Source organism: Bremia lactucae, linkage group LG1, assembly GCF_004359215.1.
Source record: "Bremia lactucae strain SF5 linkage group LG1, whole genome shotgun sequence".
Lineage (NCBI taxonomy): Eukaryota > Oomycota > Peronosporomycetes > Peronosporales > Peronosporaceae > Bremia > Bremia lactucae.
This window is the reverse complement of record NC_090610.1, coordinates 9,992,609-10,020,017: the sequence shown is the minus strand read 5'-3', so window position 1 is coordinate 10,020,017 and position 27,409 is coordinate 9,992,609. Positions and strand designations below refer to the sequence as shown.

The 27,409-nt window shown below is 43.4% G+C and overlaps 5 protein-coding genes across 5 annotated transcripts; 2 read left to right on the top strand and 3 right to left on the bottom strand.

Moving 5' to 3' along the window:
• Window positions 1–13,389: 13,389 nt before the first annotated feature.
• CCR75_006941 (uncharacterized protein) lies at window positions 13,390–14,405 on the bottom strand (the record flags this gene model as incomplete). Its single annotated transcript, XM_067965006.1, has 3 exons — window positions 13,390–13,584; window positions 13,666–13,720; window positions 14,278–14,405. 3 exons carry the CDS (start codon window positions 14,403–14,405, stop codon window positions 13,498–13,500), a joined length of 270 nt encoding a protein of 89 aa, XP_067820029.1. The 3' UTR covers window positions 13,390–13,497.
• Window positions 14,335–16,259, top strand: CCR75_006942 (uncharacterized protein; the record flags this gene model as incomplete). Its single annotated transcript, XM_067965007.1, has 4 exons — window positions 14,335–15,373; window positions 15,439–15,653; window positions 15,721–15,861; window positions 15,900–16,259. The coding sequence occupies 4 exons, from the start codon at window positions 14,335–14,337 to the stop codon at window positions 16,257–16,259; spliced, it is 1,755 nt and encodes a 584-aa protein (XP_067820030.1).
• A 351-nt stretch (window positions 16,260–16,610) lies between these two features.
• CCR75_006943 (uncharacterized protein) lies at window positions 16,611–18,753 on the bottom strand (the record flags this gene model as incomplete). The annotated part of the gene is made up of 8 exons (XM_067965008.1): window positions 16,611–16,641; window positions 16,668–17,349; window positions 17,424–17,726; window positions 17,806–17,911; window positions 17,972–18,045; window positions 18,115–18,174; window positions 18,263–18,592; window positions 18,625–18,753. 7 exons carry the CDS (start codon window positions 18,751–18,753, stop codon window positions 17,143–17,145), a joined length of 1,209 nt encoding a protein of 402 aa, XP_067820031.1. The 3' UTR covers window positions 16,611–16,641; window positions 16,668–17,142.
• Window positions 18,754–19,103: 350 nt separating this feature from the next.
• CCR75_006944 (uncharacterized protein) lies at window positions 19,104–22,072 on the top strand (the record flags this gene model as incomplete). Its single annotated transcript, XM_067965009.1, has 3 exons — window positions 19,104–19,262; window positions 19,326–19,649; window positions 19,735–22,072. 3 exons carry the CDS (start codon window positions 19,104–19,106, stop codon window positions 19,837–19,839), a joined length of 588 nt encoding a protein of 195 aa, XP_067820026.1. The 3' UTR covers window positions 19,840–22,072.
• A 4,435-nt stretch (window positions 22,073–26,507) lies between these two features.
• Window positions 26,508–26,777, bottom strand: CCR75_006945 (uncharacterized protein; the record flags this gene model as incomplete). Its single annotated transcript, XM_067965010.1, has 1 exon — window positions 26,508–26,777. The coding sequence occupies one exon, from the start codon at window positions 26,775–26,777 to the stop codon at window positions 26,508–26,510; it is 270 nt and encodes an 89-aa protein (XP_067820027.1).
• Window positions 26,778–27,409: the final 632 nt, after the last annotated feature.

Below are 27,409 nucleotides of genomic sequence, written 5' to 3'. Positions count from 1 at the left end.
GTAGCTTAGATAACAACGCTGCAAATACTCGTTAAACTTGTTGTCTGCCTCACCGAGGTACTTGGTCTGTGTAATACCGAAGCGAAGCCGTCGCTCAAGTTCAGCGTCCTGTGGCGCAGTTGTCGACTTTCGCCCAAACTTATTTTGCAAAGCCGTAATTACCGCCTTTACTGCCGCCTCCAGCACAAGTTCTACTTTGCTTTCAGCAATTAATTCCTCGAGGGTATACAAACAGCACCTTCTAGGTTATTTTTGGAGAAATCTAAACGTATGAAGCTATTTCGCATCGACGGCAAACTCCGCAAAATTGAGCCGCGCACATAAAATCGGTCGGGACGTGGTAAACGCTGTTGAATCAGCAGATATCTTTACGGATAAGACTGATCACCAGGGGCATACATATTGCTACCGCTGTGGTCAAACGGGTCACCTTCAGGTCGGATGCCCTCGAGGAAAAAGATTGGCACAGAAAGAGGAGATTATCTTTGCAGTCGGATATCGATGTGCAACCACCTAGAATGAATAAATTCTTAAAAGGTAGTTCAAGCCACCATATCGTAAACGACTTAAGTTTGTTGCAAGACCCCGTTAGGTATTTCGGTGAATGTCTGAATGCGGAATCAGATGGTGAATCACTACGAATTACAAAAAACGCAGCGCGGGGATAAAGGTCAAGGTTCTGGGTGTACAGAAAACAGTTCGACTTCTCGATGTTTATTACGCGGCAAACCTTGATTGAAATATAAATTCCTGAAGTAAGCTTGAACAGAAAGGTTGCGTACTTGAATATCCTGGAGGGAGGCGCATTTTGGTTTGCTGTACAGGAGGAGTTCCTCTGTGCTGACAAAAAGGAACATGAATCCGATTTGGATATTCAGAGTGACAGTCTAATGATTTCATCGCCGTCTAGGTCATTTATATTACGACACAATTGTCAAAATAGCCGAGACCTGTCTCTGGAATAAAACTCATGGACACGAAGCGAGAAATTTGTCTGGCATGCGCTAAGAGTAAGCAATAAAAAATGTGCAATCACGTAAGGACATCCGGAAAAAAATCGCCAATTGATGTCATCAGTGGAGTAATTTCTACTGACCACGAAGGTCCAATCCCCCCCCTCGCGATCGCCTTGGTAATCGTTGTATGATGAACTTAATCGACCACAGATCCAATTATTGCCGTGTTTTCGTTTTGTAAACTCTGGCGAGATGATTGCATATTTGCTAACCAAGGCCCTCCCTTCACCAAGGATTGTCGAACTTAGCGAATGTTCAGCTTGAAGGCCGTGTAAGGTAAGTGCGAGGAGGAATGTTAGAATGCACTGTTTCTGCCAGGTGGAAAGAGGCCAAGATGCCCGGACTTGATTGCCAAGTTACAAAAAATACGATAAGAAAGGGCTGTTATTCAAGGAAGAGCGATAAGATGGGTAGGTAGGTATAAGGATGACAAGAACAGAAGGTGCTCTCTGATGCATGCATGTTAGTAAGTCTTAGCAGATTAAAGCTAACTATGAATACATCTCACATTTACTTCTACCTACTTCTGCGGAAGCACATTGCTTACTTCCTTACAGGTTATGAGCTTAAAGAATCGCGAAGGTGGTGCAACCAAGCAGTTGCATCTACTGATGTGTGCGACGGTCATAAAAGGGACGTCAAACATCAAATTGAAGAAAAGTTGGAGGTGCCAGGTACTGCCTATGCTCGGAAACTTGTCTGAACGGATGAGAAGGATGAATCTATCATAACCCGGATAAGCGGGACGACACCGAAACACTCCGCGGAGTCAAGTGTTTTTGGATCGATTTTGGGAGTCAGAGCAGGTATGAATCTCCAGGCATAAGAGCGTACCCTTCTCCCAAAAGTTCGTCAAATATCTCACCAATACTAACTATAGTGTCCGGCGAACGTCTCATGCAGAAGGTGCAGAGCTTAGGTCTGCTCGTGTAAAATGTCAATTGTGACATGAGACAGGCTCCTGGGCAAGACATGTATGGACAGGACGCGAACGGTGGTTTAACCCAGGAAGGGGTATACCACACCCTGTTATTGAGCACTCTCGTCGTCAACTTGAAGGGGTGTCGGATGGAAGACAACGAAAGTTGGCATTGCAACCTTTTGATGGATAAGAATTATTTTATGGAGTTGGTGGTGTATTCTTAGAATGGGGCAAGGAATTTGTTCGTCAAGTGTGTTTTTCTGAGCGCGCATGTGGTTTTGAGCGGCCCGAGCATGTTAACGTTGATGTTCTTGGACAACACCTTGCGAGTACGGGACAAGAATACTCCCTTAGATAGGTCAAATCTTGGTGCCCAGAGAGTCAAACCTAGAGCATGCGATGAAAAGTTTCCTTCAGACTTATTCCACCAAGATTACACCCGCTCAAAGCGTGAAGTGGGTAAAACGCCTCATCATAGTTGGACGGAACATATGTTGTTCCTGACAGCTGTAAGCGACGCGTGTGGAGGTGCGGACAATTGCGTTTTGGATAAAATCACGCATTATGCGGACCCATCTGTGCGTAGGATGATGTTACCCAGACTTCCATAGATCGGAATGTCGGCGTCAAGCGAAAGAATTGTGCCAATTCGCACAATCCGCAAGTTTGATTGTTGCCATCGGGAAACCAGCCGACTTGTGCTCGTGTATACAACTTTTCTTTTTAAATTTATGACGGACCCCTCCGAACCGCCAAGTGCTTTCTGTGCCAATTAATATAGCAACCGACTCTTGCCGAAACCAGAGCTCTGGACGGCCGTCACATATGAAGCCATGACGTCGTATGATGTGTAGCTTAGATAACAACGCTGCAAATACTCGTTAAACTTGTTGTCTGCCTCACCGAGGTACTTGGTCTGTGTAATACCGAAGCGAAGCCGTCGCTCCAGTTCAGTGTCCTGTGGCGCAGTTGTCGACTTTCGCCCAAACTTATTATGCAAAGCCGTAATTACCGCCTTTACTGCCGCCTCCAACACAAGTTCTACTTTGCTTTCAACAATTAATTCTTCGAGGGTATACAAACAGCACCTTCTAGGTTATTTTTAGAGAAATCTAAACAAATGAAGCTGTTTCGCATCGACGGCAAACTCCGCAAAATTGAGCCGCGCACATAAAATCGGTCGGGACGTGGTAAACGCTGTTGAATCAGCAAATATCTTTAAGGATAAGACTGATCACCAGGGGCATACATATTGCTACCGCTGTGGTCAAACGGGTCACCTTCAGGTCGCATGCCCTCGAGAAAAAAGATTGGCGTTCGGTGGCTAGTTAGTGTGCTTGCACGAACTGTTTTTGCTAGAAGGAAATAGACCAAGAGCGCCCGGACTTGATTGCCGAGTTATAAAAAATACGATAAGAAAGGGCAGTAATTCAAGAAAGAGCGATAAGATGAGAAGAATATAGGATGACAAGAACAGGAGGTGCTCTCTGATGCATGCATGTTAGTAAGTCTTNTTCCTGAAGTAAGCTTGAACAGAAAGGTTGCGTACTTGAATATCCTGGAGGGAGGCGCATTTTGGTTTGCTGTACAGGAGGAGTTCCTCTGTGCTGACAAAAAGGAACATGAATCCGATTTGGATATTCAGAGTGACAGTCTAATGATTTCATCGCCGTCTAGGTCATTTATATTACGACACAATTGTCAAAATAGCCGAGACCTGTCTCTGGAATAAAACTCATGGACACGAAGCGAGAAATTTGTCTGGCATGCGCTAAGAGTAAGCAATAAAAAATGTGCAATCACGTAAGGACATCCGGAAAAAAATCGCCAATTGATGTCATCAGTGGAGTAATTTCTACTGACCACGAAGGTCCAATCCCCCCCCTCGCGATCGCCTTGGTAATCGTTGTATGATGAACTTAATCGACCACAGATCCAATTATTGCCGTGTTTTCGTTTTGTAAACTCTGGCGAGATGATTGCATATTTGCTAACCAAGGCCCTCCCTTCACCAAGGATTGTCGAACTTAGCGAATGTTCAGCTTGAAGGCCGTGTAAGGTAAGTGCGAGGAGGAATGTTAGAATGCACTGTTTCTGCCAGGTGGAAAGAGGCCAAGATGCCCGGACTTGATTGCCAAGTTACAAAAAATACGATAAGAAAGGGCTGTTATTCAAGGAAGAGCGATAAGATGGGTAGGTAGGTATAAGGATGACAAGAACAGAAGGTGCTCTCTGATGCATGCATGTTAGTAAGTCTTAGCAGATTAAAGCTAACTATGAATACATCTCACATTTACTTCTACCTACTTCTGCGGAAGCACATTGCTTACTTCCTTACAGGTTATGAGCTTAAAGAATCGCGAAGGTGGTGCAACCAAGCAGTTGCATCTACTGATGTGTGCGACGGTCATAAAAGGGACGTCAAACATCAAATTGAAGAAAAGTTGGAGGTGCCAGGTACTGCCTATGCTCGGAAACTTGTCTGAACGGATGAGAAGGATGAATCTATCATAACCCGGATAAGCGGGACGACACCGAAACACTCCGCGGAGTCAAGTGTTTTTGGATCGATTTTGGGAGTCAGAGCAGGTATGAATCTCCAGGCATAAGAGCGTACCCTTCTCCCAAAAGTTCGTCAAATATCTCACCAATACTAACTATAGTGTCCGGCGAACGTCTCATGCAGAAGGTGCAGAGCTTAGGTCTGCTCGTGTAAAATGTCAATTGTGACATGAGACAGGCTCCTGGGCAAGACATGTATGGACAGGACGCGAACGGTGGTTTAACCCAGGAAGGGGTATACCACACCCTATTATTGAGCACTCTCGTCGTCAACTTGAAGGGGTGCCGGATGGAAGACAACGAAAGTTGGCATTGCAACCTTTCGATGGATAAGAATTATTTCATGGAGTTGGTGGTGTATTCTTAGAATGGGGCAAGGAATTTGTTCGTCAAGTGTGTTTTTCTGAGCGCGCATGTGGTTTTGAGCGGCCCGAGCATGTTAACGTTGATGTTCTTGGACAACACCTTGCGAGTACGGGACAAGAATACTCCCTTAGATAGGTCAAATCTTGGTGCCCAGAGAGTCAAACCTAGAGCATGCGATGAAAAGTTTCCTTCAGACTTATTCCACCAAGATTACACCCGCTCAAAGCGTGAAGTGGGTAAAACGCCTCATCATAGTTGGACGGAACATATGTTGTTCCTGACAGCTGTAAGCGACGCGTGTGGAGGTGCGGACAATTGCGTTTTGGATAAAATCACGCATTATGCGGACCCATCTGTGCGTAGGATGATGTTACCCAGACTTCCATAGATCGGAATGTCGGCGTCAAGCGAAAGAATTGTGCCAATTCGCACAATCCGCAAGTTTGATTGTTGCCATCGGGAAACCAGCCGACTTGTGCTCGTGTATACAACTTTTCTTTTTAAATTTATGACGGACCCCTCCGAACCGCCAAGTGCTTTCTGTGCCAATTCATATAGCAACCGACTCTTGCCGAAACCAGAGCTCTGGACGGCCGTCACATATGAAGCCATGACGTCGTATGATGTGTAGCTTAGATAACAACGCTGCAAATACTCGTTAAACTTGTTGTCTGCCTCACCGAGGTACTTGGTCTGTGTAATACCGAAGCGAAGCCGTCGCTCCAGTTCAGTGTCCTGTGGCGCAGTTGTCGACTTTCGCCCAAACTTATTTTGCAAAGCCGTAACTGCCGCCTTTACTGCCGCCCCCAGCACAAGTTCTACTTTGCTTTCAGCAATTAATTCTTCGAGGGTAAACAAAAAGCACCTTCTAGGTTATTTTTAGAGAAATATAAACGTATGAAGCTGTTTCGCATCGACGGCAAACTCCGCAAAATTGAGCCGCGCACATAAAATCGGTCGGGACGTGGTAAACGCTGTTGAATCAGCAGATATCTGTACGGAAAAGACTGATCACCAGGGGCGTGCATATTGCTACCGCTGTGGTCAAACGGGTCACCTTCAGGTCGCATGCCCTTGAGGAAAACGATTGGCACAGAAAGAGGAGGTTATATTTGCAGTCGGAGATCGATGTGCAGCCACCAAAAATGAATGAATTTTGAAAGGTGGTCGTGCCGCCATCTCGTAAACGACTTAAGCTAGTTGCAAGACCCCGTTGACTTTTCCGGTGAATGTCTTACTGCGGCATCAGATGTAAACCACTTCGAATTACAGAAAAGGCAGCGTGGAGATAAAGGTCAAGGCTCTGGGTGTACAGAAAACAGTTCGACTTCTCGATGGTTATTACGCGGCAAACCTTGAACGAAATATAACTTCTAATAGTAGCTTGAACGGAAAGGTTGCGTTCTTAAATACCATTAAGGAGGCGCATTTTGGCTTACTATACAGGAGGACTCCCTATTATGAATATTGATTGTGAAAACAATGTACTTTTCGCTCAAGTTTAGGAAGACTTTTTGCAAATCCTTATCGCTTTTGTATGGAATCTTGGCTGTGATGACCAAAAAGGAACATGAATCCGATTTGAATGTTTAGATTGGCAGTCTAATGGAATTTCATCGCCGTCTGGGTCATTTATGTTACGATACAATTGTGGAAATAGCCGAGACCTGTCTCTGGAATAAAACTCACGGACACGAAGCGAGAAATTTGTTTGGCATGCGCTAAGAGTAAGCAACAAAACATGTGCAATCACGTAAGGACATCCGGAAGAAATTCGCCAATTGATGTCATCAGTGGAGTAATTTCTACTGACCACGAAGGTCCTATCACTTCTCGCGATCGTCTTGGTAATCGTTGCATGATGCCGTGTTTTCGTTTTGTAAACTCTAGCGAGATGATTGCATATTTGCTAACGAAGGCCCTCCCTTCGCCAAGAATTGTCGAATTACGTGATATGTTTGGCTTGAAGGCCATGTAAGGTAAGTGCGAGGAGGAATGTTAGAATGCACTGTTTCTGCCAGGTGGAAAGAGGCCAAGATGGCCGGAGTTGATTGCCAAGTTATGAAAAATACGATAAGAAAGGGCTGTAATTCAAGGAAGAGCGATAAGATGAGTAGGAAAGAGGATGACAAGAACAGGAGGTGTTCTCTGATGCATGCATGTCAGTAAGTCTTTGCAGATCTAAGGTAACTATGAATATATCTTACTTTTGCTACTATCTACTTCTTGGGAAGCGCATTGCTTACTTTCCAATAGTACTCTAAAGTGGTACATCCCATTCCCTGGGTATGTGGTGTTGTGCATTTGCTTCGACAAAGCCTTAGCCCGCCTATAGAGCTTCGAATTTGAAACTTAGCTAGTACTCTTCGGAGCTGCTTGATCTGCACCCGTGCTTCTGACTTGTTTGTAATTGCTCAATTCACCGACAGGTTCTTTTCAGTACGGTATAGAGTCACTGTCGTCGAATCATAGAACTCGACAATCTTCTACGTGACTTGTGGCTAACAACGACAAGCAACTAAAGCTTGACAGACTCATTCAGTGCACGACACGCTAAATTGCGCAAAAAGCGAATCGGCCAAATTAAAGAGACACTAAAAGCGTCCTATCTACACTTTCCATCAATTCAATAAAGGTAGACGCTAAGAGTTACTTAAGTTCTTTTTCTCTATAAGGTTTATGCTCGTGTTTTGGTATAAGGCTATACACGGGACAGAGAAGTCCACGACTAGTTGCTTTTGGACGGCAGGAACCTGGACATCCGTCACAAAAGATGTGCACAGTCAAAGAAACTGAATACAAGACACTTTGGACGTTTTCCGAGTAAATTAAGGTTTCGAAAGATTCCTATGAATTAGGAATTTCGAAAGGATTGAAGTTGCATCCAGTGTTTCCCACGTTTTTGATTAAAAGGTATCGTAAAGACCCAAAATGGACACAGCAAGTGAATAAGGTTGTCTTAGCCAATGTATTCGAAGGTCAACTTGTTGAATCAGTCATCAGCTATCGCAAGTACAAGGGAAAGCCATAGTAAACGATCTCGTGTCTCTAAAGCAGTCCAAGAACTAGCCGTCTTCTTGAAAGAAGGTCATATGACGTAGTTGGGAAAAGGACAGTATTATTAGCAACCCAAATGGTCGAATAAAACGTCCACTGGCTACTTGGTTTAGTCGACTCAAGTAGAGAGTGGCGCGCTTCTGTCAGCTCGGGTTGCTGGGATAGGCACCTGGGCCAAAGATGTGGACAGGACGTTTACGTTGGTTTAAAGGCATACCTTACCCGTCTCTGCGCACCCGGTCGTCAACTTGAAGCGGTGCACACCAAAAGCAGGAATCGTGGTATGTCCAGAACGTAAAAATGTTGGACAAAAAGCAAAGGAGAAAAATTTAAGGTTCTTGAAGAAAGTTGTTGATTAAATTGGAGCTAAATCATGCGCCGCCAAATAGAAAAAAATGACTTGTCGTGTGGAGGACGCGTGACCGACATTTTCGCGTCGAGGTGCAAAAATATGGATACTATACCGTTTGAAGGTGTCGCTAATATGGTATGTGAGCTGCATTTGGGTGAAGCGTTGAGAGGCCAAGTGAAGGACAACTGGGTGACAGCAATGTCTGAAGAATTAAATTTGTTGGGAGCAAACGGTATGTGTGATGATACCGCACTATCTATCACATGTTTTGCACAACAAGTGAATATACAAGACGAAAACAGACGCAAATGGTAACGTCGAGAGATACAAAGCTCGTTCGTCGCATGCGAGAACGAGCAATCTTTGGCATCGACTTGACCCTAACGTTTACTGCAGTCAGGATGCTTAGAACAGTCAAAGTGGTACAGATTTTGTCACGACGATAAATTGTACTGACCCGCCATGGGAATGTACCAAATGCGTTGACAATGCGGACAAAGAAAAAACAAATATATTTTTGGAAGATCCTACTGGAATTTTAGTTTGACAAGATAAAGTTGATGAAACACGGTGTGAAAAGCCCGAGTCAGCAGCATTGCTATTAAAAATTGGTACGGCTTAAAGCAGTCTGGCAGATTTGAGAGCAAAGTTACTACACTAAATATTGTGCGGGGCCGGTTTTTGTGCAGTTTGCCGCCTTTTCATATCGTTTTTTACGACCTATTTATCAAGTGCGGGCACTCTTGAAATTATGTCACTTCCTAAAACCAGTGCGAGCTAAAACTCTTGCGCTTGCATGGCCTTCAAGCTGAACACATCACCCAATTCGACATTAGAGGGCTTATGTCACCAAATTTGCAATCATATCGCCCATTTTACACAATCTTGGGCACAAGCGTGATGGCAGGTAATAATGAAGTGGAAATCCATATGCTTGGTACTCGCCGTACTAGTTTAGTTCTTAGAGGAGCTTTCTCAATCACGATGGCTGAGGGCCAGCCTGGCAAGCCACAATTTATTCGGCTTTGTTCGTACTCAGTGATAGGCGAGTCTATTTCTTAAACATCTATAATATCATGCACCATCCAGGTTCACAACACGACCTGGTTCAGACTTACGGTCTGATTTACCAGGCGCGAAACTGGCGTCGTTGTAGCTTTCATTTTGGTGTCATCTGTTATTTCACTGACACCACATATCTGCTAAATAAACTGTGCGCATTTTGTGTCAGCAGCTTCAACAACTTGGTCGGTCTCCTTCAAGTATCTTGAGATGCGTTTGGTCGTTCATGGTTGGATTTGTGTGCTTATCGAGTCCTTTATGCATAACAAACCATTTGTATGGATTGTACAACGCGCAATCTAAAGTTGATTACCCTTTAGAGATTGAAATATCCTCACGCTCGCATTGCCATTTGTTGCCGTCCAAAAATTTTTGTCTGATTCTTGGCCACTGCTTTCGTTGCAATGTTCATCAACTGGACCTCGCACTCCGTTCGGTGTATCCAATACATTTACCTTAAACAGTAAGTCTTTAGCGCTTTTTTTGTAATACATGGCCCTCTTTCTCATCCAAGCGAAATGCGAAGACCCAAAAGCTTAATTACAACTCTCAAATCTCCAATGATATCATCGCACCAAAAAAGTTGACCACTGAAACATTTTTTTGTACCTTTTACCGCTAGCTATTCACGTAAACTCCAACTTATTCTTTCGTCTCTTTAGTACATCCACATGTTCAATCGTGGATCGAGAAAGAGCGATAATATGAGCTGGAAATATACGACGGGTGATCCGAAGAGCTCTCTCGCGCATTCACATTAGATAGCTAGGAGATTAATAGCTAACTCAATATTTATATATTTTCACATCTACCAACTTCTGCGGAAGTGCATCGCTACTTGCCACATGTACGCTGAAAGCGAGATACGTTAGCGGAGGCTACCAAGGTCTTTATTTAATGGAAGGCTTCTGCATGGACACAGCGCTTTCAAATGCTTCCATTGCTTACCCCATTATGACCACATCCATAGCTTATAATGCTACCACAGCTTTTGTTAGCACCTTTGTTGGTTTAACGCTTATGACCTCATACCGGCGATGAAAAACATGATTTTGATTGGCAACGTTACGCTGGGACGTGCTACCGGGTCGGTACTTAACTCATTGCAAGCTTAAAAAATACATTCTATTACGGAATATGATTATAGTTGGTGTTTTGCAGCATAAGGAATTTGACGACTTGGTTTATTTAAAATCAAATATGATGAAACTTATAAATTATGTCCATTTGCATCAACTTATCCTAAGCAATAATCGAATCTATAATAACTAGCTGATTGAAATAATCACAATACAGCACTATATCACTCAACATGCTCTAGGTCTTACTACGGTTCTTCACTCTTCAAAGAACGTTACTAATCATGGCTGAGATAGTTTTAACGGGGCATTTCGTTTCCGACGCTTAAGCAGTTTATCTAGAAATTCTAATGCTTTGAAACTATGGACCCTAGGAAATAGCTTTGAGAGGCTATCGCTGAATCAAAATTAGTCATATCAATTTATAACCTATCGAAATGTTAGGTGCAGCATGGCCCGGATGCCCCCACATTATCACATATTGGCAATGTTACGGTTACCGTTTCGTTCTAATATACGTACGTCCAACTCCTCCAAATGCAGGGTTAGCTAGCGTGACGTGTCAAACGCCAGCGGAAGCGCTAATCTACCATTTCGTGCTTTCAATGGCAAAATAGATGACGTGAAATTGCCATGAATTCAAGTTCCAAAGCTTCAGCCACCCAAGCCCCTAAACGCTTACCGGGATGTTTGCCATGGAAAAAATTATACAACTTAGACGTTTATGTTTCGATTACCAGGGAATGCAAAGCGTAAAATGGCTTTAAGTATTGTAATTTCATGCATTAATGGTAAAACTTCTCGATGTGCCATCACACAAGTGAAACGACTACCGTTCTTGTCTGCAGGGCCGTGTCAACCTAGTGACGACAAGTCGCGTCAAAAACTTAAATCATCACAGCCTCCATAATGCTGCAATTTAAGAAGACCATGTTGTCGTCCAGGGACACATCCGATCAATAATTCAGGAAGTCGTAGGATGCGTCGATCTAACTCTTATTCAAGGCTATAATGCGTGTCAGTCTCGCCTGAAGGTTTAAACATCGATAAAATGGTCGCACATTGCAAGTGAAATGGGAAATCTGCTCTCCGCATCTCCAGATGTTGTTTCTAAAGTAAACTGGCACGGTTTTTTGTCAACGATAAGCTGTTGCGAAACTCTGCTATCTGTGCTTTTATCGAGCACCTCCTTTTGTTCTCTTACCTATTTGGTCTTCGCAAACAATATCAATGATACGTGTATCCCGGATGGTTGCGTTAAATAGCTTTAAACGAAAGGCCTCGGGGTCTTTTGGTGTGGCCCGTGCTATCACGAATAAAGCTGATTTTGTAATGATCGTACGCGTATTTCAACGGCTTGAACAGCAACAAATCATTCTTCGCATCATCAATTTTCGATATCTTCATTAAAAATTCAGCCACTTTTTAGTTGCTGCGCCGAAACAAATGTGATGCTATCAAGAGCGACTTGGAAATAAGCAACATCAGTGAGGAGCATAAATCGCACCGCGTCCTCTCTCGACGATACCATCGATATAATCTGCAGAGCCTGTCCTTATAAGTTTTTATCTCGTTCAGTCATTGGTGTTGGAGCCGTCGGAAGCATAGGTGGCAACATCTTAAAATGATGATTTTAGAAAGAAAAGCGGTCATTGTCTTCTTTTGAAATCACTGTTAGCACGTGACACCTGCCCTCAATCGGTCAAAAAAACCTTTCCAAGTACCTTTCATTGCTAATTTGCAACGAAGGATCCATCTGCTCGAAGACTATAAGCGTCCTCTTCATCAAGCATTGATTTGCCGCTTTATCCTCGCCAAGCCACGCGCCATTCATTGTTTTTCCTAAGAAGATTTGTAGTCTACGATCTGAGCCCGATATAGACTTCTCCTTAGTTGTCGTTCTCAAGAACCCCACAAAGATCGCCGCGTCAATGGTCACAAGGAACGCGCATTTTTAAGAACCCCAACGGTCACACAGAAATGACGTATCATGTTCCGTTGAGAAGGTGTTTTCTGGAATTACAAAGAGAGGTAGTAATTTCGGCCGAAATTCGTACAACCTTTCTTTACAACATGAGTGGGGCATTGACAGAGGCAGAGGCTTGTTTGCGACTTCAGTCGTCCATATAATCAAACCCAACTGTCCAGGAAACACTTATTTTGACATTTGACTACAAGATAGTTAGTTCCCAACGTATTGACAGCATTTCTAGCAAGCAATAGTTGTTGCAAGCCATTTCCCATTGCGAATGATGATTTGATGTTTCTGCTGCGCGAAGCGGTGGTCAATCAACCTTCCAAAGCCGACTATTCCACGATAATTCAAGTTCTTGTAAATGAAAGTATATTTGTTTTGTCGTTAAGCTTATTCAGCTACAAAAGCTTAGCAAATCATGCTTAATTAGCGCTACCGCTATCGTTGCTTCTTGAATAGGTTCGATTGCGTTAAACCTACAATCGAAGAAACAGTCTCCTGTAGGCGGGCGCTTTGAAAGTTGCCTCGCACTACAAGCACACATCTTCAAGCATTATACGCTGTTTGGGTAGATCGATAGCGCTTCCTGTAATGCTCATGAAGGTGTACGTGGAGCACAAAGATGACTTACTTCGTGAACGGGTAAATGATGACTCTTACCTTCTTGAGCGCGAAGACAAAGCTTTAACGGTTGAGTCACTGCGCATTACGATCGAGCGCTTTGGCGAACGGTGAAAATCATTTATATAATTGATGCTGAATAAACCTGCTTTCTTACGGTACCATCTAAACTCCCTGCATTTCTTTTGAGAAATACTTCCGAATGAGAATAAGTGTCAAAGCTGGTTGGAGAATACTTGAATGCATTAAATGTCAATGCATAAAAAAATATTGTCTCATCAAATATTCTTCAGGGATATCATCGTCGATAACGAAGATAGCACGAAAAGGCGTTCACGCCGAAAGCTCAGTTGAGAATCCGAAAATAAATTCGGCTCCTCCGAATTTGTGATTTATTGATTAACATTGTGAAATAATGACAAATTGACCACAAAGGTGCTATTTTTCTTATAAATATTTTTTTTTACGTCTCCTCTTAGTCATTATTATCTGACCCGAGCGATCGAGCCGAGAAGCTCATTTAAATCGGTAAAGGCCTCAAAGTCTTTGTATGCTTCAACGGTCGACTCCAACTGCGCATAGACGTAGTCGTGCAGCAAAAGATGCAATTAAACTCGTAGAGCTTGCACTCAATCACAAAAGAAGGCACGTACAAAAACGCATCCGAGCCCGTCCGTAGAGCCAAGATTCCATTGCAATGCTAACCGCCTGCAAATAAATTCTGTTACTTTACTAAAAAAGAACGTAACCAAATAAATGCACAGAACGTGATAGTCCAGAACACCTAATCAGGTTCAACTCAAAGCTGCCAAAAAAGACCAATCTGTATTAGCGACAAGGAGGTAATACCAATGCAAGACGCTCTTGTCAAGTTTCGAGTCTGTTTGGTGACTAAAAGTTTGTGGCAGGAGAGAAGTCGGTCAAACGCATCCTCGCTGCTATATCTTGCGCAAGCACGGCATCCATGACGATAGTATTGTCTCGATCCTCACTAAAGTCGATGCATATGGCAAACTTCAAATCCTTTAAAAAGCACACGCGGACTAAATCGTCAACTTCGTTTTCGATGCAACCAGCTTTTCAACCCGTTTAATCATGGCGTCACAAAGCTCGACAATCATTAAGGTATTTTGCCATCTCATTCTTGTAGTAGGCAAACAGACCTCGTCCACTATTACATAGCGCATTTGTGCCGCTATTCAAAACACGACGAATCGCCTTGTCACACAAGTGATGGCCAAATCAAGAAAGTATGGCCATCGAACCACAGTAGCTTCTTGATTGGATGATAATGAAATTCTTGTCCAAACGAATCCGTAGCTATGGTTCTAAGAAGCGACGTTGATACGAGTGGGAGCATTGATGCCCACGCTGCTGATAGTGATGCCTCCATGGCACCGTTTGAGTCATCATTCGATCCACAGTCTAGTTGCTTCGTTATGGGGGCACCAACGCCCAGCTTTTCTATCAATAATGCGTTGACACGACCCCACGGCCGTGTCCAGCGCTCTACATCCGACACGGAGATGGAACGACGGATGCCTTATGATATTGCTCATCAAACCATTAAGGCTCGCGGCCACAGCACATCGCTCGATGCCGAGCGCATGCGCGAGGAGCCACATTGTCCAGTATTGATGCACTCAAGTGCACCCGATAGTGAAAATGCAGTAAGCTCGAGACCGCTGCATGTGGAGCCACAACTTACAAATAATCAATCTCTAGTAAACGCGTATAACCGTACGTTATCCAACCACCCAAGTCGACTTGATTTGAATGAGAATGAAGCAATCCATGTCGAAACGGAGAGACCTTTGCAACTTCATGAGGATACATCCCCTCGACAGCGCCGTAACTCTTATTCCTCGATCAACGTTCCGTTGACCGAAGAAAACTTGACAAGTTCATCTATTGTATCTGAAGTCACGATGGAACCGGAAACGGCAAGTGTAACTCCCCGAGATCAAGAGGATGACGAACAGACAGTAGCAACTGAAGAACTCGTCGTTCTTCTTCGACGGTGGTATTGCTCAGTCCCATTCGTGGCTTTAATTTGTATTTACTTTGCGTACCAACATGAAAAGGGCATTTGTCTATTTCTTCTTGGCACGGGTTCAATCATTCAACTTGACAATCGAATGCGAGCGCAGGTGGCGCGAAAAGACAAGGCAAATTGCTGCGAACTGATTGTAATCGTCTTGGCTTGTTATATTCTGATGGTGTTATTAAGTATGATCGAGCCTAGTAGAATGTATTTGATCTCGCCACGCCTTTATTTGAACGTGCCGCACGGTAGCAATAGTGGACTCGATGCAACCGAGGGGATTTTTTGGCAAGTTTTATATACAGTGCTTGTAAACGGTACGTGCTGCTGTACTTCATGTTACGAACAGCGCAATACGTAAATATAAGTTTCATGAAAGCAGATTTTATTATTCGGCTATGGAGCATTATTATGAAGGCATTTGTAGCTGGTACTCCATCAACGCGATGTGTTTGTAAACACAAGAATCGTGAGGAGGAAGCGTCAAGTGGAGACCACGATGAAATGACCCAACTTGACGAAGAAGAGGATGGCTCGACGTCAAGGACGCCTCTTACACAGCACGTCGAATCACCTTCAGGGTTTTATCGAAGAAAGGTACAAGGTTATGATCTCGTGCACGTATATTGGTGTAGTGACCCCCTAATAAAGTGCGTGAATGCAGCGGAAATTGTATGGACTTATTGAATTGAGCTCCATTTTTTTCCGGTCGCTTCTTGCTAGCGTCCCCTGGTGCAGTATGTACCAAGCTTGCGCCTCCAAGATCATGGCCAATGTACTCACATTGGCATATCTTGTGTTCAAGGTTCGTTCGTCTACCTATAATTGTCTGCGATCGTACAGACGCTAAATCAAGTGTGTGATTTTCAAAAGGCTTTGTTTCTTGCGACACAAATTCGACGTATTTTTACGTTAGCGCGCTCCTTTGTGACGTTAAGACTTGAATTTGGAGTTTATGTGACGCACGATGAGCTTGTGGAGTCAGGCGCACCGAATTGCTCCATTTGTTACGAGGCAATGCGTCGACCTGTAAAGCTCGCGTGTTCGCACATCTTTTGCGAAGAGTGCGTTACCGAGTGGTTTGACCATGAACGTTCATGTCCGTTATGTCGAGCTAGTGTGGGGTCAGGAACTTCTAGTGAGGAGAATTTTAGGCCCCAATTTTTAGATGGACGGACTAGTTTAGGGCCACAGCTCTTGTAAAATAACATGAACAATCCTATTTTACTCGTTTTGCTTTGTGAAACCCGCGACAAACCTTAATCTTATACAGAAATCGACGGAGCGTTTTCTCGACCTCCTTGACTGTTTTGCTGAACCAAATTTGGTCAAGCAATAGTTGTCTTATGAATACCGTGTTTTTTTTAATTATTTAACGACTAATTCTTTGCTTTCCGCGCAAATAGCACTAGCATTCCTGTAAATTCGTCATGGATTTCGATAGAAAAAGACCTTAATCCACAAGTGTAGTGCACACATATTCGAATATGCAAAGTTAAAAACTCCGGTACGTGGTTTGACAGAAGGTAGTTTTTCTATTTTAAAGATGATGCCCGCAATATTCCCGTATATATATAAGCCACTACTTTATTAGAAAGGTGTCCGTCGTACTAGTTGCAATAATAGTGAAGAGATCAGCTTACCACATCACGTTCAACAAGCTTCTCAATTTACACGCATAAGGTGCATAGGCGCATCTAGAGATGCATCATTAGCTGACTAATTCCGTTAATTGTAAGGAGAAGCAGGCACCGGTCATGACTACCCTTGTTGTTTAAAAGTTAGAAACAAATTACTAGCCAGAACGGCGTGTAAACGGCGTTTCCACATCGTCGTAATACCGAGATAACCATGCACTTTTGAACCACAGAGTATCAAACGGTTAACAGCCGCCTCCACGCCGTCTATTCACTTATCAAGCAGCCAAAAGCACGAAAGACGTTGCAATATCTCAGCCAAACATGTCTGCCAAAAGAATAGACCTGGACACGATTTCATTGCAGCTTTATATTGTTTTCATTTGAAGCAAAATTGCGTAGCGGATGGTAATTATTCTCTTGCATGAAGGTTAGTATAGATGTTGGTACTAGTCCTCTCCAGCACTTAATCGATCAAGCGTCTTCTTTAATACTTCAAACGTAGTCCACGACACGGCCACCGACGGTGCATGTACCAACAGACGCGGGTATACCCCTCGAAAAAAGCCTGCAAAACCCTCGTGCGCTTTAATTTGTATCAGCGCGTCTATGAGTCCAGCATAATGGCGGTGTAAAATAGCCTCTGCTCGTTTCGTCTGAATAAAAGACAGTATATCATTAAAATCGCTGATATTTCAAGAAAAACGATAAAAAAACCTTGTCAACTTACTCCAGGACGGCTAGCCATGGAGCAAGAAGGGGGCACTGTAATGGATACACCACGTGTCTGGAGCTGCGCACAATGGGGACGAGATGGACACTGTGAATAGCGGCGAACGAAAACAAGACAGTTGGGAGTAAGCAATTGAAATTGCACAAGAACCTGAAGCTTTGATGTCGAAAAGCGAGAGGACATAATTGACTTGACACGAGGGAGGGCACGACTTCCTACCAAAGATTCCTCTGTTATTATCATGGCTTGAGTCTGTAATCGGGTCTTTGCTACATCCAGCGGGTTTGTCAATGCACCAGCCTATTGTCAAATTGCCACCACGTCAGGACGAAACCTTTTAGTGTAAATCATAAAAAAAAATCAATCGATAGAAACCTACCAAAGCTCCAGCTGCGGCTCCAGACGCAATGTAAGCTGAGATGTTCATTTCTCCCGATGGGTTCAAAATTTTCTTAAAAGATTCATTTGCCGACACCATAATCATGCTATTTGAGCATGAATTGATTAGTAAAATTGCGGCTTGTGTAAAACTTCTAAAATCGTACCTATACGGTAAATTCATCAAAAGGGTGGTTGGAAAGCTAAGGTATAGTGCACGCAAACCCTCTTGTTTCATAACCTGGTAAATGTCATAATATACCGAATGAGAACCTCAGCAACTTTGTATATCGAGTAAATTCATCACTACCGTCTTTAAGCAATCAGACACGCCATTATAATATCCTAACTGTAGTCGCTGCTTGACAACCTACAAAAAACGACGCGGCAGTTTATTTAATATATTAGACTTATGACGCGTCACCATGCCAATATCATGCGAAATTTAAACGACATACATCCATGGGGGTCATGATGAAGTCGTGGCATACGGTAGCGAGAACACCTGCTGAACCTGAAGCCATGGGCGTGAGTGTGCTCGTGTCGGCGCCTAAAGACTTTTTGGCCGCCTCAAACACTGAAAAGTACACGGCGTGGGCAGGCAAACTAGCGCCTAACATCGTACTGACGCCCCGAAAGAGACGAAGCGGTCCTTTCTCCGCTACAAGATGACGAGCTGTCTGAATGGCCGAAAGCCTACGTGGATGTCCATTAACAGGGCATTGCTGGCACTGCATATGCGTCTTGTTTTCCCACGAAAGCAACAGCATGCAAATGATCAATAAAGCCTACAATTTTCGGGCAATTGTGACGCACACACTTTAATAGTGTCGATTGGAAAGATGGATACGTGCTCAACCACGCCAGCGACTGAACCGGCCAGCATGTGGTTCACAAACGAGCCTTTGTCCGGTGTCCACTCTTCCCAGTCCTCATCGAGCAAGGTCATGACGATTGTCAAAGCGCACACAATTTTGCCACACAAATAACACGCTAATTTCTGAGGGTGCACACCATTTACTGCAGTTAGCCAATCAAAAAGTAAGAAAATGACTTCGAAGAGCGAGTGCTTATCAAGCCGTTGTTTTATTAAGTTAAGCAGCGTTTTCATGTCGCTGACGTGACAAGCAAAGTCTGGAGAATTTAATATAGCTTAGTACAATTCGAAATATGAATAATTGCTGCCCAATTTAATAAAATTTTACCATTAAATCGCACGGAAAACGGTGATAATCATAATCACCATTTTGTAACTCAATTTTGTAACCAAAAAAGAATGTAACAAAAAATTACAATTAAATGGCAACCGAGATTCAGCAAGTGCGTGCATTTATCAGCGCCAGAAAGCGCGGTATTGAGGCTGCAGAAAAGCGCTACGATATACGAACCGCAGTCAATGAGCTGTGTGAGCTTGCTGCTCCATTGCACAGTCCTGAGCGGTTCTCATCGTTGTGGAAGGTAGCGACAACCGAATGATTGCCTCTTTGATTCAGAGCCTTCCTGACATTTATTCGCTTGTAGAATCTGTATCTCGGGCCTTGCTATCGCGACGTTGTTGCGTTTCTAGTAACCTATGTAGCAGTACACGTCGAACCTTGCTTCACGCCGCAAGATCGGGCTCTGGCACTTGAAGTATTCTTTGATAGTGCCAATGTTCCATCCAGCAAAGCAATCGGTGCATTGGTGTCGACGCTTACTGCTGTCAGTCGCAAGACAGAAGCCAAAGATTCCACGACAGAAGAAGACAGAGAGGCATCCATTGCAATGTGTGTCCAACTGCTTGAGAAAGTAATTCATGACGGTGGAATACAAAATATTGTGACCGAATTGGTACTACAAGAGCATGTGAGGGAGCACCTTTTAGCTAAAAAAGAAAAGCTCGTGGTTTGGTTAATTTCAAGTCTGTTTTGATTTGTAAAATGTATACTAGGAATCAAAGATGACTGAGAATCACAACGTGATTGGTCTTCAGGTGCTGATTTCTCAACTCGCATCACTACCAGGTAGCGTTCAAACTGAAGCTGTGGATCATTGAATTGCTATTGCTCATTGAGGCTCGATACAGATGTTGTGTATAATCAACGCCAACGTGCCACCCCCACAGTATTTCACCGTAAGCGGTATTTCTTAATGCTTTGCGATTCGTTATTTTGTGGATTGATTCATCAAGAGCCTCTTGTAAAACCATCTCGCACCTTTCGGATGTTTGCCGACAAATTAACACGCATTGGACATTCGGAAGATATTGTAAAGAGCTGGTTAAGCTTTATAGGTCCAAAGTTGACCTCATTTATGAATGCAATGCTCTTCCAGAGCCTTCCCGAGTCATGCTACGAACAGCTCTTGCTCCAAATAGCAAGCATAAACACGCCGTCTTCGTTAAATGTCCACGATGCACTACGTTTTCCCAAGTACAAACTCCTTGCTCAAATTCCGCCCGAGCTTTGTGAAAGCAAGCAATTTCAATATATCGTTGTTCACAAGCTCTTGCTTCGAAAACCTATTGACGATTTCTTGTTTTGGCGAGTACTCGTGGATGTCATGGCAGAAGGCAGGAGTACTTCTCGTCAATCTCCACTCATCGAAGTGTTTCAAGGGATTCTAACGCGCTGGAGTCAAAGCGACTTTGCACTTGCCACAGAGTATACTATAAACGCATCCGTCTGCTTCTTTATACGCTACAGTTTGCTTCAATTTGCCAAGAATCAGAAAGAGGCCTACTTTCAACAAGACTGGATCACAATGCTCTGCAAAGGGGTGCAAGATCACATGAGCCACTCATTAGAGCGTGTACGTGCGCTTGGTATGCGCGTAGGGGAGAGTCTATCGTGCGTAATTGCTTCGGAAAAGCCTTTGAATTTCGACTTAACGGAGGAAGATCCCATCAAAGTGTATGGATGTCCTGCGCAACTTGAAGAACTCGAGACCGAAATGGCCGAGTTGCATTTAAACAAGCACGAATCTTCAGAACCAGAGCCTGTCGAGGAGACACAAGGTCGACGAAAGAAGCATTCACAGCGTCAAGTTAAATCATACATCCTTGATCCGGATGAGTTTGTCGAAAGTAATGACGAAAACGACGCATCCTCTGAGAGCGATTTTGAATCAAATACAAGCAATCTGGAAGAGTCGGATTCCGACATGAGTTTGGAGCCGTATGATCTCGAAGACAACGAGGAAGATTTGAAAACAAAGAAACCGTTGTATCTTAAAGATCTGATTGCTGGTCTCTTGGCAGCTGATGATCGCGAAACGACTGAAGGAGCTCTAAACGAAGCCGAAACGTTACTGCGTCGCCAGCCACGGGACCTCAATGACAAAGCGCATGACGTCGTTCGTGCACTCTTGCGACTCGAAGATAAATACACGACTCCTCACTTTGTCCAATTGCGATTAAAAGCACTTATCGCCGCTTGTGCACTAGCACCGACACAGACGGTGCCATATCTTGTGAGTCAAGCGCTCGAGCGTGAACAAGTGTTACAATCCCGTATTGACGTACTCCAAGCAATGACCGTAGCTGCTCAAGAATTATCCGATCGAGGAGGTCGTTCGTGTCACTCGACCTCACCCAAGACGCTCTTGAATGAAGAAAAAGACTTGACAACACGTACCATGGCGTGTTTCAAAACTCGTCGATGGGGTTATCGTCGAGATCCGCTCGTTCACCCCACGCGAAATGCCTTTGCGCCGTATGCCGTCGATTTTTTCTCGCCATTGCTTTTTGGGTACATTGCATACATGCGCCAACATTCGGACAATGCTGGAAAAGCTCGAAATGAAGTCGAGGAGACGTTTCTTGCTCACTTGCTCCACGCGCTTGCGAACTTTGTCGAGTGCGCAGGGCACTCACCGCAAACCCTCGCGATGGCCAAATGTTTGCTTGAATTTGCATCGAACGAACGCTCAAGCTCGAGTGCGGAGGTGCGTCGTCAAGTGCTGTTTAGTCTCAGTCGCGTACTGCTCGTGGTTCCTCCGGCTTTGTTGCGACAAGAAGTGGGTCAGGCGATCTCTGAAGTCGTACCATGGCTCCATCAGGTGCAGAACTATGATCCAGACGCTGGCTGCCGTGAAGCGGCGCAGCTACTGAGCGTTTACGCAATTCCGAAACCTTCGTTCTCGCTAATGTGATTCTTATTAACTTAAGTTTTTACTTTTCACGCAGGAGATTAAGTTTTGTTTCTGTCTCACATATAGACACCTTTCCATCGCAGTGGCTAAGCTAATATTACCAAATTTGGTACTATTGGAAATATTAAGTAAAAGTGATTTGATGATAATAATTTTTCACTTCTTTTTTAGTTTTCATTAAAGGGAAAAACATGTACTATTCCTCTTATAGGAATAGGAATTCTATGTAATGGGACACTCACCCCGTTACAACGCTCGTCTAATAATAGCAAGTGTGCAAATTGCTATGTCGAGTTCCGCTTTTGCAGATGTCGGTGAGGTCCACTCAGTCATCGCGACGAGAACAATGCATAGTCACTACCTTAAAGTGCAAGACACTACTGGTGGCAACTTACTAAACGGCAATTATTAAAGGTGAAGCTTTACTTTTTAAAGACGAGGGTATAGCGTAATTAACACATAAACCGATCGGATCAACTACAATTTAGCGTGAGACCACCGCGAATAAATTAAACTATATTTGCTCAAATTGTAAAATTTTCTACATTATACTAGTGTGAGACCACCGCGAATAAATACATTATATTTGCTCAAATTTTGAAATTGTCTACATTATTCTATTAATCCATAAATCATAATTCAAGTCGTATATTATTGTAATTTATTGACGCTGACGAAGACAACAATTCTGTTGATTGGTTACTTTTAGCTTAAAATCTAAATGCAGAATTGATCGGTGCGCAAAGGTCGCAATACATAGTTTGAAACTAATATATTAAAGTCAGTAGATAAGAAGATCGTTACGTAGAAATTTAATATATCAATACAGTTTACGATATTATTAACCTTTAGTAGCTAAGACTTCTAAGCTACTCAAAACGTTCCTCTGTATGTCGTGTACGTGAAGTAATTGGAGGCACCTCACCTCCACCTCTAGCAGTGGAGGTTGGCTAGAACTGAAGCAGTACATAGCGAAAGGTGCCCCGCCCGCTACATGCCTGCTGCTAACAGGCTCAACACGTGATCGGGTCAAACCTTCTACGCTGCCGATGCAATGAAGCACCTTTGATCGCAAAAACTGCTGTTAGTACAAGCCGACCTATACTGACAACAGTGAAGGTTAAGTGCCTCGAAACTTTACGTACAGAAGGGTACAGAGGAAGGTTTCTAAGTAGCTACGGGGCTTTAGCTACCATGGGTAAATCAGAGGATAAGAATCAAGGAAAAGTTAAACTGAAGTAATTCATTTAGTTTCCTACGTAACGATCTTCTATCAACTACTGAACTTATTATATCAGTATTTAACTAAGTATGGCGCCTCCTTGCGCCGCACAATCGTGTCTTTTAACGGTTGACGGGCTTGATTTAGACTTAAATCAGCCAGTCAATTGATGTCTAATTGCATCAATATTATCCAATTTCGAAATATTAAAGCTATTTAAGTCAAAATTAATGAAAATAATAATTTTGTACCACTTTACTATTCCCTCTAATAGGAAATAATATTAATTATTTCTCTTATGAGAAATAATACCAATGTAACGGGAGACACCCCGTTACATCACCTCCCTTAACAAACAGTCACTATAGTGACTGATGTAGGGTGACGAAAAATACTATTATGTCTTTCCCTGTAATCTTGCATTATTAGGGTTTTAGTCAAATACCGATTTTTTTGCATTTTTGAATTTGACCAAAATCAAGATGGCGACCAATAAGTCTGTGGGCGTGGGCCACGAGGCCGCAAAGCTGCCAACCCACGGATCAGTGCAGCTGTTGGTAATGCAAATGTTTCAGCAGACGCTAATGCGTCTGCCGCGGGGGATACGTCACCTCCTACTCCCGTAGCAGGTGACTGGAACATGTCATCTGTTGATGACATTGCAGGTGACGTGACAAGTCACCTGCATCGCTCGACTCAGTATCTACTGTATAGGCCGCCGGATATCACCCGGGGATGAGTCCGTTAAACCTTTGGGTTCTAACGACAATCGGAGAGGTGATGACGAGGTTGTTCGACTCGTCGGACCTCTTTGGCGCGGAGTCATCACCAGATGACTCCGTGGGCGACGACCACTCTGGTGCCGTTAGTATGCGCCACCAGGAACTAAGTGATCTCGAAGGGAAGAGTGCTGCTGGTGGTGCTAGTATGAATAATCAGGAAAGGATCGATTCATGGGATCGCTCCCTGGGCTAAGTTAACGCTAATGTCAACATGAGTCAACAGGAGAGAGATCGCAATACGTTGCGGTTCGCTCCTGAAAAGAGGCCTTAGTTGCCCTCTAAGGATAACCTGATTCGTTGGTCTGGTATGACCAACGATCGATATCATATTCCGCTATTCGACTCATCCAGTCTTTGCAAGCTTGCTGAGGATAAGACGGAAATCTTCATCGATGCCTTAATCTGGCATCGGTGGTACTTTTCCAAAGGGCTTCTCACGTCCACAATAACCACTTATTAGTACTCATACAAGATGCATCAATATGGGTTGGGAGTACAAAATTCCGCACCGATCTCAACAGATTGGTTACACATCTCTAAAACATCGCAGGGGCAGTACTAAGTCCCGATGGCATAAATGGTCACTTCCATAGCATTCCGCTTTGATGTGCATACTGCTGTGAACGAGATATTCACTTCACGCATAAGGATCTCATAGAATTTATCTATCAGATCCATTGACGAAAAGATAGTATTCGTTGCCATACCATCAATGGCTACGCCTTTTCGTGGTATTGGCGTTTGAGCCGGCACCACTGCAGCGCTCAATTTATTGAATTCATGAACAATCCGCCACCCTCCTGTTGCTGTATGAGCACAGAAGGTCGGAAAGCTATGTGGGGAGGTTGCTCCCTCACATGACCTGCTTCTAAACGATCGGCAAAGAACTTGTCTATCGATAATTATTGTTCAGGAGACAATGGCCACTGCTTTGTGACACAGTATATCATACCTGGTATCAAATCGATTTTGTGTCGTGTAGCCTTTGTCATAAGGAAACTGGCACGGTACGGATTCTGGGAAAACATCCTTAATTTCGATCAAATCCTTATATAAAGGATTTATCTTCAAAGCCTCCCAAGTCAACCTACACTGATTACTGTGAAAGTGGGGTGGCTCGGTTACTTCACGTACACGACGTGCAAAGGAAGATTACATGCAGCTAAGTAGGTTTAGCTAGCAAAGGTTAGTTTAAGGCTTTTTTAAATAAAAGTTTAATGTATTGAAATATTCAGCTCCTACGTAACGATCTTCTATCTACTACTGACTCTAGTATATTCATAGCGAGCTATGTACGGCGCCTCCTTGCGCACCGCACAATCGTGTCTTGTGACGATTGGCAGGGTTGATTCAAACTTACATTAACCAATCAATAGAAATAATGTCTTATTGAATCAATATTACCAAATTTGGGTATATTGGAACTATAAAGTCAACTAATTAATAAAGAAAAGTATTAGTACTTCTTTGCTTATTTCCTTTCATAGAACATATTATTTATTATTACTATTTTAGGGAATAATACTAATGTCACGGGACATCCCATTACATAGGACACATTGTACACTACTTTCGTGCTCTAGCAGCGACTGGCTGGATTGATTTTAATTAAATACCCAATGAACAGAACTGTCACATTGCTGCAACAATGTTACCATAGACGGTATACTGGAAATATATGTAAAATTATTTTAAGATCAGTATTTCTATCTTCTCTATCAGGGAATGTCTAGATCCTACCCAGATTTGCCAAACTCACTCCACCAAAGTTTGAGGTATTTTGATTGGCTACAGATAATCTCGTTTCTCTAGATTTAATTGACCATTAGGAATTATATTGAAGACGACGCCAGTATGTGGGAACCCTCATAATTACCACAAATCAAACCTACTAAGCACATGTACAACACGCTGAATAAAATGTTGAAAGGAATTGCGGCTGTCTTTGATCTGGTAAATAATACTGGGTAACACGTTATATTAAGTTGAACAAGAGACACGTGCTGCAACATTAAACGTTGGTTTTTCTTCCTGAAAGTTGCAAATAATAGGAAGGCGGGTCAACGTGCATATGGTAAGGTAAGGGTAAAGTTTTTTCAATGTGGAACATGCCGGCAGCCTGCAAGGAATAGGTCGCAAAAGCGCTGTAACCGCCCTTTTCAACTAACACTAAAACACAGGAAATATGATCCTTTAAATTTACAACAGCAACCTCAATCACCCTCTTGCAACACATCTCAGTGCACAAAGCTCTCTACGGCAACTGGGCGAATCAGATCGCCTTCAAGTTACCTAATTACACAGTGCGAGCGTTCCACCTCGCACGATTGTCAGTGCCCTTTAGCAAATTGGCAACACAATTTAGACCACATTAAAAGATATCACCAACATATTAAGTCACTTCGACAAGAAAATCTACAATTACAGTCACTAGTGGAAAATCAATTGGATGACATGACTTAATTAACTCTCGTTGTGCCTTTCATCGGGTCACGAATTAAACAAGTGTTCCCATCTTCTTGTCCTTCTTAGTTTAGCACAAAAGGTCTGCCATCATTTCTGTTCAAATCACGTTTGGCCATCGGATTGGACGTTCAAGACGAATTGGTATGAATTGCCGGTTTTACATGGGTAAAGGGTCACGTCAATTAATAATATAAGCATTTGCAACGTGGCCATGCGTGCCACTGGGGAAATGGTGTCCTTGAAATTGATACCCGGTCGCGGCTTGTCACCTGGGGCGACAACGCGTGCTTTAAAATTTACCATGTAGCCCAAGTGATCCGTGTTCACGTCAAAAACACAAATCGTGTTGATGATTCGGTGATCAGTCGGCATCTCCGATCGCGAAATTTGTCTCAAAAACTTCTTTTGCTTTTAGAGCACCAATCTCATTGTCCATCGCCTCTCGCCATAATTTAGCGTGCTGCGATCTCATAGCCTGCCTGTAGTTGCTTGGTCTCTTGACATCTGTTGCACGCAATCCAGGCCTGCCTTGGCTATCCTCTATGTAAGGTTTTAAATACAGAATACTCCTTGTAATCCTCAAACCTTTCGGGCTGTTGTTGCTCTCCAGTATACAAAAGCTTTCGCGCCTTGCTGCAACGACCATCCGTCGTTTTTCTGTAACTTAGTACGCTTCTTCTCGCGCGTCTGTCGATTTTTTTCACACCTAGGGCGTATGTGACCACTCAGTTGATTTTATTGGATTGCCAATTGTCGCTCCGTCGACCAAGAACGTGCTATTCAGGCAGATAGTGGTCGAGAGGCTTGACAAAAATTACGGATTAAAGGATCAAGGTCTACTTACCACCTACTTATATGTGCTGGTTGTGCGAAAGAAAGGCGTAATTAAGATCCATCAGACGAAGTATTGCGAGAAATCACTGAGCTTTTTTATTTGATTTTAGTAAGGCGCATTCAAGCCAAATCGCTATGGAAACACACATGCGTCTGACTGTTGAGGATAC